The 12,674-nt window shown below is 39.8% G+C and overlaps 1 protein-coding gene across 1 annotated transcript in view; it reads left to right on the top strand.

The window, feature by feature from the left end:
- LOC103370941 (small EDRK-rich factor 2-like) overlaps window positions 1–9,463 on the top strand; it is a 21,532-nt gene extending 12,069 nt beyond the window's left edge. The window contains exons 3-5 of the mRNA XM_008300139.1: window positions 7,580–7,703; window positions 8,548–8,656; window positions 9,031–9,463. Of these exons, the coding sequence (XP_008298361.1) occupies window positions 7,697–7,703; window positions 8,548–8,656; window positions 9,031–9,103 (189 nt within the window). The 5' untranslated portion in view covers window positions 7,580–7,696 and the 3' untranslated portion in view covers window positions 9,104–9,463. The remainder of the gene's footprint in view (window positions 1–7,579; window positions 7,704–8,547; window positions 8,657–9,030) is intronic.
- The last annotated feature ends 3,211 nt before the right edge of the window (window positions 9,464–12,674 follow it).

The following is a 12,674-nucleotide window of genomic DNA, read 5'->3' as shown; positions in this document are numbered from 1 at the left end:
GTTGTGAGCTTTATGTTCAGAGCAGACGTAGACAAAGGGACAAAGTTGCAGCTGAAATGACACACTGTGTTGGACAATGAAGATATTGATTATTATTATTGATGCCCATGAAGGTTGCACATGCTAATTTTTATGACCTTTAGAAAGTTTTGTAAAACATCCTTACAGTGATTGATAACATGCTGCAATTTTTTAGCGTCTGAATTACTTATAGACACTTAACTTGAAAGCCAAAACTCAACATCATTACCAGAACGTATATAGCGTGGAAATCCTGATGATGTGCGTTCTTCATGTGCAACTAGTACGATAAAGAAACAACTCCATCATCTGCACTCCGTCAGCTCAAGGACGCGTGTGACCAATTTAAACTGAATGAAAAATTCAAACTGCATAGTTCTTTGGCTTGGCATCATATAAACATGCAAGCGTACTAATTAAATCAAAGATTTACACTGACAACCATACAAAACTCTATTTGAGGTTGGACGCTGAGACGGTATCCATCAACACAGAAGGCTTCTGTTGACCACCTATTTTTAGCCATGCTGCTGGTGTGGCTTGGATGGATTACTGTGTAATCTGATGCAGACATCATGCTTTCCTCTATATTTGCCATATTCTTTGATTTATGACTAAATACCCTCCAAACAAATGGCCGTTCCATCAGACTCACCACTTCACGTTGTGTTCTAATCAGCAAATGTTAGAATGTTAACCAGTGGAAGGTAGTGCGAGGTAGTGCATTTATTCAATCTGTATTTAAATACAATTTTGAGGTACTTAGGTACACTTAAGTATATAAAATTCTATACTACTTTCTCCTTCTACTACATCACATTTCTGAGGGAATGTTGTACTTTCTCCTCCACCGCATTTATTTGACAGCTTTAGCTGCTTTAAATATAAAGCTTTTACAGAATAGATAATATTACAAGCTTTTAAAATACAACACATTGTTAAAGACTAAGCCAGTGGTTTCCAACCTTTTTGACTTCTCATATCTCACTAAAAGCCGTGTGTAGTCTGAGTCACTGTTCAGATGTCTGTGAGCTGACGGCTCCACCACACAGTGATTTTCCTCTCTAGATTTCTCACATAATTTCATTTCAATAAATGTTCAAATGACTCAGTATCTCACCAGAAATCAAACATCAGCGAAAAAAAAAAAAAAAGAAAACAAATTTCTGTATCGCAACTTAGTTTTTTTTTTTCTTATTTCCTCCCCCATTAATCACCTTAGGACTCTTTAGATATATCTGGTGACCCTGTGTATTAAAACTGCACAAAATGTAGTATATAAAGTATATAAATTGAATCCAGCTGCAGCAGCAGTTACAACAGTAGCTACAAATGCTGCAGACACATTGAGGCTTCATTAAAAAATGTTTAATTTAAAAATGTCATGTATAATAACACATCAGTCACAGAGACAGGACTTTTGTTTTAATATCTTAAATACATCCTGCAGCTAATACTGTGCTTGTACTTGTGATGCAAGACTTAAACTCCTTGTAAAGTACTGTCATATTGATATATGAGTACTTTTTAAATGCTTCTTCCACTGCTGATGTTAACATGTGCAACATCTGGCCTGTACCTGACAAAGGGCTGCACTGTGCACAAGCTATGCTAATATTAGCATTTAGCTGATGTGAAGTCTGTTGTAGCTGCTGCTGTTGGATTCAATTTATATGCTTTCTATACTACTTAATTTTAATACACAGGGTCACCAGATATATCTGAAGAGTCCTAAGGTGATTAATGGGAGAGGAAATAAGAAAAAAACTATGTTCTGATACAGAAATCTGTTTTCATTCTTTTGAAGGTTTTCATTAGCATCTAGCTAATGTTAGCATGGCAATGGTTCAGCATAAGAGCCTCATAGAGCTGAGCAGCCCTGAAGACTGTTCATCTTGTTTTCTCTCAAATGTGTTCAAATAGATGCACAGATATTTTTGCAGCATCATTTTTGAAGGTAAAAGTAATGCAACTATTCAAACAGTTAATATATAAACATGCTAGATAAAATGTTCATATTAAGTATCGGAGAGTATTTATTCGGAAAAAAAAAATGTATTTGTTAACATACCCCACATAATTCTGAACATAATGCATGGTAAACCCGAGTAAAAAAAAAAAAAAAAAAGATTTAGAAACACATGTATACCACAACTGAAACAGCTGATTTTTGTAAAAATACTGGTGTTTTCAGAAGAGCAGATATATATATGTACAATAGCTTGCAATATAGCACAAGCAGCATAATAATTTTACAGGCTCATGTCAAAATTAGCTTCAACAATCAGGGCATGAGGGACATTAAGGCAATGCAGAAGATGGGATCAGCAAGTCCCATCAATCATGCACGACAGCAGGCAGGACTCTGGCAGCGTGATGGATGACAGCGGTGAAATGAGACAGAGAGGAATGCACCATACGTCCAGCTTGTCACACTAAGTTTATACTGCCACACATCAGTGCTTCCACCACTTCATGATCAGCGCCAGCAAAAGACCGCTCTCAACAGTGCAGCCTGTGTGCGAAGATTGTGCAATCAAATGTTGGAGGAGAAATTAATGGCGGTTGTCTTGTCCTCACATCACATCATACACACTGCATGATTTCACGAATCATCTATCACCTGTTGGGACTTAATAAAAACATCTGCAGCGCAAACACATACACTATGTTCCCTAAAACCGCAAATCCAGTTGCCATTGACTTAGTGTTTCTTTCTATATAATTATCCCCCAACACATAATAGCCAAACATGCGCGCTCACATGTTGTTTGCCAAAACTGAACTACTGAGTTGAAAGGGTGTCTCTCACTAAGTACTCAGTTTGGAAATGTGCTGCAGGTAATGACAGGGCAAGGACTCTTACTGTTAATATAAAATCCCATGGGTAAATATAGTATGAAATTAATGGAAAACAAAGTTTTTCCTCCCCATCATCTCCCTTTGATTAAAGCGGAGACACGACTGGCCACGTGAGGAGCAGCAGTCACACAAGGACAGCATTAACATTTTGAGGCTTTGTAAAGCAGAAGCAGTAAACATTGTCAAAATTACCAGGTGGTGATAATTGCACTGGGAGACAAAAATAGTTTGCTTTAAGCAGGATGTTGTCACTGAAAGCAGCTGTGGGGAAAACAAGTCATAGGCAGACATCCTGGGCTGCCCTGTGTCGCCAGCAGCCCAATAAACTGACCACAGTGTTTGACATGCTGTTCTACAGGCTGTTAAAGTCTTCACGCTCCAGCACGCAAGTGGCATGAAGAAGCCATGGCTGTTTATCCACTTGATCCTCTGTTTACAGTAAGATCTCAGTTTTTTGGTCTGTGTGTGGACATCCAAAAACTTTCATGGGACTATTCATAAACTCCCTTAGTCCCAGGATATATAACTAAATCTCTGCTCTGTGTCCCAGGGAGGAGAAAAGGACTATTAGGTTTCTTGTGCATTAAACAACAAGAAAGTGGGCTTAGCTGAACCCTCTAATGAGGGAGTGAAACGAAAAGTGGAACAGCATGCTGACTTTCATATGCAGATACAAATGCCAGATACGTTCTGTTCACAGTCTCAGGAAAATGTGTCCAATAAACCACATCAAATACATTTAAGTATATCAAATATATTTGCACAAAAAAGTTCATGCTGTCCTGTCAAGTTGGTGCATTCAGGAGAGGATTGGGTCACAGAGGTCAATGGCAATACATGTTGCAGCTTCTGATGCCTATGCTTGTCAGAAGTTGAACTGGTCCTTTATTTTTTTAATGAAAGAGTGCAATACTTCAGAAAAAAAATACATCTATCATTTGAATGATACTTATCTTAAGAATGGCCAAAATAAAGTTGAACTGCTGCACTATTAAAATGGTAGTTGGTTGTATTTTTAGCCACAACAGCTGCATGTCAGTCAGATCACCACTTTGAATCATCACTCCAGACTTAAATAACACAAACATTAGATTGTCATAAAGGTTTCCATGGTTCCCAGTGGATGAATCATAAGGACTTTGGTGCACCCCCAACAAACAAACCCTCTGCCTTGGTCCATCACCAACATCTGTCAAATATTTATAATACAACTAAAGACACCGTAAGCTGCATTTTGTATTCAGTGCTCATTATCAAATGTTATCATGCACACTGACATGTTAAAGTGGTGAATACGGTAAACAGAACTGCAGAACATCTGCATCACACCACTGGCATTCTTACATTCTTTTTTATTTTATACACTGTATTGATCCCACAAGGGGAACTCACTTTCACATGTCCCAGGTTGTTAGGAAGCTGGAGTCAGAGTCAGTTACTCGAAGGCGCCACTGGACCATACAGGGCTACAGGGCTTGTTCAAGGTCCCCAACTGTGGCAGCTTAGAGGTGCTGGGGCTTGAACCCTCGACCTTCTGATCAGCAGCCTTAACCACTGAGCGCACACTACCTGCATTTTGAGCACAATAGCATTCTTAATGATTCTTGCCATCAACAGTCTCAAAGGGATCCTAATGTGACGAAAAAAGATTTTAAATAATAAACCATGGTCAATAATTATATTTTTCTTCCATGAAAGTGTTGAGCTTTGTATACACTGCCATCAGAAAAAGTTGTTTTAGTTTAAAAGACATGTAAATCTTGAAATCTTCCATTACAGTAACATATTCATTTCTACTTCTTCAACTTGTGTTGTTTAAGAATATTTATGTACATCCGTCTCAAATGCCTTGCATCTGCCAGCATTCAGCTGCAGTCAGTCGGCTTCTGACTTTCAGCTAAGTGTCATTTGTCAGGTTAAGCTCAAACAAATAATGCAGCAGCTACAGCCTACAGGAAAAAATCAATACTGAAATAAACATTTCTCTTTGCTGATAGCGTCTACACGCTGTATTGCAGTCAGGGATGCGCAACCACCTGTCACAAGGAAATTTCTCTCTGACTGCTCATTATGTCTGAAGTATACCATACATGTGATTTTTTACAAAAAAACGGTCTTTAGGATCTTTTAAAAATAAGTTCTACTCTAACATCAGTGAAGAAATAATATGCAGAGAGTTGCAGACCTGAACAAACTTACAGCGTATAATTATATTCTAAGAACACTTTATTCTTCACCCAAATAGGCCGTTGGCTAGACAATCCCAGCAGTAGTTTGATGGCTCATTGTATTCAAACGGTAATTATGTCCTTAAAATACAGCATTTGCCTTTCAGCAAGAAACCCAACCCAGTCCTCATTCTCCTCAGCTGCACTTCCAGCTCGATGAGAACATTTTGAGATTTCTATTCCAAATGTGATACACAAACTGCATAGTTGATATATTCTTAACAACCGTGCACTCAGGTTCCCACTTCCCCTTTAAAACATACAATTTTGTTGCTATATTTTTATATAAATACATTTTTAAATATATATATTTTACATTTTTGCAGGGCATTAGGCACATGCAGGCTCAGCTGCATACAGTAGGCTGTGTCTTCTTGTCACAGCTTCAGCGTCTGTGTACAAGTTCAGCTTTGGGCAGACGTGACTCAGTCATGTAGACTATTCAGTAACCAGACAGTCAATAAAATCACAATACAAAAACAGCTTTTAAAAAAAACAACCAAAAAACAACATTATGTGGTTTTCCTATTAAGAGGTTTCCATTTTGCACTTAACTGGAGGTTAAAGTGCAAAATGGAAAAAGTCTGTCGTTCATGCGGTGATCCAAAGCAATCTGTATTTGACATTAACAAATATGTCATTCCTGTTTTTGTTTACCACATTTTGGAATTTTAACCGAAGCAGTGCACTCGTTTTAGTTTATTGCACCAATCATCAGTTTAAGCATTTCACACATGACGCTTTTACGTGTGACACTTTCACAAGTTGAAATGATTAGTAGCCTCTGTGTCCATGAGAGAAATACAGACTCCCCAGTCTGTTTGGTTTTTACTTTACCTTAGTCTGCCACCTGCTGGCTCTTTTGCAGTAGGCTTTCCAGGAGTCATTTAATTCCTTGGGAATTGTGATTAAAGTTATAGTCTTCAATACTTTTTTTTTTTTGCAAGTAAGCAAAATGTATCAAATGTTGGAGATAGTGCAAACTCCTTAACTCTGGATGTCTGGGTTCTTATCATCACACAAAACCATGAAGGCGACATATGATTGATCCTAAATAAATTATGCAGCAGGGCAAGAAGTCAATAAACAGAATAAACATAAAGACCTATTTTCAGCAATAAGAAGAGCAAGGACTCCTGCAAATGACCTTGTGATTCTATCAGTTTGTCAGTCGGGGACTGCATGAAGAAACAGCGGATACTGAGACTAAATCCTCAAAAGAACCGAAGAAAGTTTTCCTAGGTGCTTGCAACTGCCTAGCTGCAGAGCAGGTGGATAAACTGTGTCTCTGCAGAACACAAAGCACAATCAGACTGAATGCAAATAAATGTAAGGTAGACTAGAGCCATGACAATTGTGTATGGGATATGTAAACCAAAGTGTGTGTCTGTTTCTGTTGTTGACCGTACTGATAGAAGAGGAGAAGAAAAGTTACTATGGGACTGTCAGCCTTCACGTCTTTCAAACAAAGCATCAGACTCAGCGGCTTCAGCAAAAGAGACAAACAAAACCTTGTTACGTGATTGCTGTAGATAAACAACATAAACAAAGACAAGACGTACAAAACAAATTGAAAATACTTGTGTTGTGTAATGTTCTTCTTGTTACTAGCACAATGTAATTCCACACCATAGGAGGCCTAAAATACTGTAGCTTAGCTTTAGCTGCATGTCACCAAACAAATAAACAAACAACAAACGATCTTTAGTCTTGCACCTTGTGGCCTTCCTCATAGTATTATTATTTTTTATAGTAGTACTATATTATCATTGTGATTATTATTAGTAGTAGTATAATAATAACAATAATGATAATAAATTAGCACCCAACAACAATAATAATCATAACAACTGCTTCTTAATTCTCTATTCTTATCATAATCAGATCAGACCAGACATAATCATTAAAGATTCAGTGAATTCTACCTGCCAGCTGATTGATATGACTATTCCATCAGACAGAAACCTCACACTAAAAGAAAAAGAAAAGAAGTGCAAGTACAAAGATCTAGAGTTAGAAATACAGAGAATGTGGCAGATGAACACAGTGATCTCTGTGGTTGTTGGTGCACTTGGTACAAAAAAGAAAGGGAAGGTTAAAAACATCAAGAAAGTATCAGAGAGAGCTACAGCAACAGAGACCCCAAAGATCAACATGCTGGGATCTGCATGTATCCTCAGGAAGGTCCTTAGTATATGAACAGAATGAATGACTTGAGTGACTGATGCCCTAGGTGCATGGTTTGCACTCGGCTGAGGTACAAAAAGAACACCAGCAAAGACTGTGACAGAAGAGATTATATTAAATTAGCACACAACAACAAGAATAAGAATAAGAATAAGAATAAGAATAGCAGCTTTGAATCCTCTATTCTGATCAAATCAATGAAAACAAGTCCACTCCGGCGCATGCGCAAGTCCGTTGCGGTGAGACGGAATGTTCTAGTTCTCGTGCGGAAGTCTCGCGCATTTTTGGCAGCCACAGCGAACCAAAGCAGAAACAGCGACTGGAGCGACAGAAGGGAGCCAGCGGCCCTTTGGCTGAGCTTATCAGGATTTCGGGCGAGAGAAGCGTCGATTACTAAAATGACCAGTGGGTATCGACATATATTTTGACTGTAAGGCATTCATGTACTTTACTCGGTTGCATGTAGTCTGTGCTCGTTGTTCTCGCCGCTCGTTAGCTTCGACCGTCTTGGGTTCCGTCTATTTGCTGAAATAGACGGAACGTTATTTCACGGAATTCATGCCGCCTTGGGTTGTAAATCACGCCAACGCCACTAACCGTGTTGTTTTTGTTTTCTTTAAATGAAGAACACGGGCTCCGGCTGTAGTGTTTCACTCAGGTGTGTCATGCCTTCATAGCGTCGTGCGTTTTATCAACATCGATGGACCAGTGGGTCGTTTGTTGTCCGGCTAGTAGCCGAAGCCCTGGCCTCCAGTGAAAACACAGCTAGCACAGACGTAGCACGGATATTGGTGTGTCGGCGCTACCTGTAGCAGACAGGATGTCAACGTGATAACAAGTGGTTGTTTTATTTTTGCTAACGTGGCTGCGCCTTCCCTGTTTGTCCTCATATGCCCGGCTGGTGCGACAAACCTTATTTCACGGTGGAAGATGCTTTGCTGCCCTCTGTGCTGTTGTTCCGGGCATGAAGCTGCTCCAGAGCGCCTCTCTGCCACGTCGGCTGCTTTTAAGTTTTGCACCATTTTTGTTTTTTTCCTGCCATAACATAAATCGATCATTTGCCATTATATGGTTACCAAACAAGATGAAGTGCCCTGATGCTGCTTTGGTTTTTTGTTTGTTTTGGGTTTTAATTTTTTCAGCATTTCGTAATAGAGGTGTTTTTAAGGGTGTAGCTCACATACCTGATGTGTGTCTCACTAATGTGCCTTTGTTTATCTACATTGTGTTTTTTTTTTCTGACGTGCAGGAGGAAACCAACGTGAGCTTGCACGCCAGAAGGCTGCCAAAAAGCAAACTGAACAGAGTAAAGGGAAAAGGGGCGATGATGGCCTGTCCGCTGCTGCACGGAAGCAGAGGTAAGCAGCAGTAAAGAAGTGGGATGCAAACAAACTTTGGATTTGTTTTTCCAGCACTGTACTCCACTCTGTAGGCTAATTTGCTCTTTTATAATGCTGTCATTATTTGTGTTTATTATTTTTATCCATAAAAAAATTGTTCTTTGTGCAACAGTAGTACAGCACATGGCTCCTGAATATACAGAAGCTGCAAAAAAACCCCCTCTCATTATAATTTTAGGTACAAAAGCAATGCGCTAAAGCAAGTTATATATCAAATGCCAGAGGCGTACTTTCAAACTTGGGGCACATGAAGTGATTTATTGGTGTGTACTACAGTTCAGCCTCTTTTAACAAAGTCTGTTCTCTCTCGAAATGTCCTTTTTCTCCTCAAGGGATGCTGAGATAATGCAACAGAAGCAGAAAAAGGCGGACGAAGGAGGGAAACCAGGCGCCAAGTCCAAGTAAAGAAAGAAGTCTGAGATGAATTCAGCGTCACGTTTCAAGAACATCCCATGTTCAGCATTCTTCCTGATATTTATGAGAATGGATCTGTCATTTTTGTCTAGACTAAAGAATCCAGGATCCTACATTCTTCCCTATGGCAAATGACATTGCTTGTTGAATTTGTTATTTTACTCGGTGAAATTATGTCTGAGCAAGTTAGCGGTTGTCCCACGTTGGTGCTGCATGCAGAGGAGCATCAGTGGTGTAAACAGCAGGATAAAGACGAACAATTCTTGACGCAAAGCATCTACGTAACAGTTGTGTATTTTTGTACAAAAATGTCCCCTGCTGGTTTCAAATAAAGTGTATCTTTTTAGTTCATGCTTGCTTGAGTTATTCTGAATATTGGGGGTAAAGACAGTTTGTGCAGCGATTTCACCTTATCCTTGTATCTGTTGGTCAAATGTCCACCTTTTTATCAGTGGACTGTTTTTTTACGGCTTCATTTGGGTGCTGTTTTATCAATCTCTAAGAGGAATTAGGAATCCAGTCCTCGGTCTATTTGAATAATTTCCTTCTTTAGTTTTCTAACACTTGGTAAAACCCCCAAAATGCATTGACTTTGCAAATGTGCGGAAGTGCAGTGATAAATCAAGTATGATTTCCTACACGCCTTAAAACTCTACACATAAACATCCTGAAAATAGCATTTGCTACACAGAGTCTGGATAATGATTCATAGCTTGTGTAGTTGCCAAACTACTAAAACTATGGGATGTGTCTCGTTGACATGCTTAACCTTACAAAGTACAAAGAACACAAAAGCCAATAAATATCATGTGCTCATGTTTCGTTCATCTTTGCATGAGATGATTATCTCTGTTACATTAAAAACCCTGCAGTGTGAAAGAAGATGTACAAGTTTCAATGTTGAGGCAGCAAAACACCCAAATAAGTGAACCATCAATCTGTACCTGCTTTATGCTGTAGAGGGTCGAAGCTCATTCAAGCAAACATCGAGACCATTTTGAATCACCTATCTTGCGCTGTGGGAAGCACAAGGAGAACATGCAAACTACAAATAGCAGGTCTGGACCCATAACCTTCGTGTGAGGCAGCAGTATGAACCACTTCAAAGCAAGCAAGAGCACATGCCACGCAACAGCCTTTCTAACTCAATGTCTTGCTGCTGCCTTCTTAAAATGGCCTTGCTGGCAGCTTGAAGTGTTTTAACCTGCATTTATTTCCCGTGTTGCTTATTTAAGTGTCTTTATTGTCACTAGTTTTCCTTACATGAATTCCTCCTGATGCCAACAGTACTGAGTAGCTCTTTGTAGAACTGTGTATTTCTATTTCTACTGAGTCCACATAACGTGAGGTTAAGCAGGGGAGACTTTGTTCTCTGGCTTTGTTCATGTTGTATAACGTTGGAGCATACCATATGTACTGTAATTAAACCAAGTATGCCAGCACACAAAGTCCTGCTCTAGTGGGAGAATGACCACAAGGTGGAAGCAAACACCAGTGTATTTTTAAAACACTTTTCTCAGCATGGCACGGGAGATATATTGTACAATACAATCTATTGTACTGATATATTGCTGGTTATCTTTTTATTATGTGTAGTCTTTGCTTGAGCCAATCACACAGTACTCAGGGCTTAGAATCAGTCTGAAATTTTAATTTATTTTGAAGGCTTTATATGACCATTTGCCTGTCTCATAACCTCCCGAAGCGCTGCTATGATATCCTGACCAACCTAAGCGCCATTAAAGCTCACATTGCTCATATTTTATAGTCTTCATCAATTCCATAAGCTACAGCTCAGGCTATTTATAGTCAATAAGCTGTGCGTCTGCTAACTGAAATCCAGCAAGTTTGTGTCCTCCCCTCTCAGATTACAGGGCGTATAATTAAGTCACCAGTTTAGCTTTTTTCCATCTCAGATAGCAGGAGAGCAGCCCAAGAGCTGAATAATGATGAGGAACAAATGCAGAATCAGCCGGTTGCTTGAATTCGAGAGAATTCAAACCTTATCCGCTATCATCCTCGCTACTCTGCTTGCAGCTTTGCATAGATCTCACTTAAATTCAAGCATAAGGCCCAGCAGACTGACTGTGGGTTCTGGCAGGTTTTCTTAAAACAGACCAAGAGAGGAGCTCAGTGGTAATGAGAGAGGCAGAATGCAAAGACGAGCCGAAGCCAGCTCCTCTAATTAAATTCATACAGGGAGACTCATCTCTTTAGGCTCTGTCTGCTGAATTTGAGATATAGAGGCACCGGGTGAAATGTATTGTTGTTGCAGGGCTCTTCCTGAAAGAAGGGTGCTTCATTTATGCTGTTTACAATACTGAGCGGTCCACTGGCAAACGACAAAACAGGGAGAAGGAAGACAACAATGTACCGTCGCTGCTCGGCTTTACATATGTTAAATATAGTCTTAAATAACCTACAGCAAAGACAAGTAGAGTTTTAACCCAAGAATTTTCACTTTCACAAATCTAGCCACTTCCTCAGTCTTTACAGAATGACCTTCAGGTGTTCTTTTGAGATTATTGGAAAAGAGCAAAATAGAATTAAAAATAAATGACAAGAAGGTTCCAGAAATGTTCTGGGACTGAACTGACGTAGAGAACACTAGTGATAATTGATTTACTCCAGTCCCATCCCCACAGCGCTTAAAAAGGCTCAATATCATTAAATGTGTATGAGGGTTTAGTAGCTATACATCAAGAGGTGAGATGTCCCACTGACGGCCTCGCTCATGTTTTGATGTAATCTGGTTCTCATTGAAACACACAAGGCGTAGCGCACAGCTGGGCAGAGAAACTGAGTGAGTTTAGACACAGGGATTTATAATCTCTCTCTCACTTTTCTCATTTTTTTGTCTTGAAGAACCACAATGCTGCACATAAGACCTGGTATGGACATGCTGGCCTATAATCACAAGGTCAGCTGCCTGCGGTGCGACCCTGTGGCGGTGCTCAGGAGATCAACTGTGAGTCTCTGGTGTTCGCTCTAAGGAAACGAGGTTCAAAGCTGTGTTCTGAAACAACTCCATCACTGTCTTTGTTGTATGATTTGGGTCATTGCTTTGCTGAATGGTGAGCCATCACCCCAGTCTCAGGTTGCTGCTCTCTAAAACAGATTTCCTTGAAGGATTTTTCTGTATTTCGGCAGCATTCTTTCTTCTTTTAGTTTTGACAAGTCTTCCTGTTTCTGCTGGTGAGAAATAGCCCCATAGCATGATGCTGCCACCACCGTGCTTCACTGTAGAGATGGTATTAGCAAGTGATGAGCAGTGCTTCAAGACACAACGCTTCAAGTCCCACCCAAACAGTTGTGTTATCAGATGAGGGAATTTTTGTCCTTGTGCTCTCAAAGGAAGTTTGCCAAACTCCAAGTGGGCTGTTGTGTCTTTTACCGAAAGGGACTGCTGTCTTTACCATAAAAGTGTGATGGATGGAGAGCTGCTGAGATAGCTGTGGTTTCAACAGGTCATGGCTAACTCTGTGAAAGGTCCTGGTGTCAGTTTTATGGTGGGGGTCTACATAGACTTCCTTGGACTCCATGGCTTAGTGTTTGTCCTGAT

Source organism: Stegastes partitus, unplaced genomic scaffold (genome assembly GCF_000690725.1).
Source record: "Stegastes partitus isolate 25-593 unplaced genomic scaffold, Stegastes_partitus-1.0.2 Scaffold1502, whole genome shotgun sequence".
Taxonomy (NCBI): domain Eukaryota; kingdom Metazoa; phylum Chordata; class Actinopteri; family Pomacentridae; genus Stegastes; species Stegastes partitus.
This window is presented reverse-complemented; position numbering and strand designations above follow the sequence as displayed.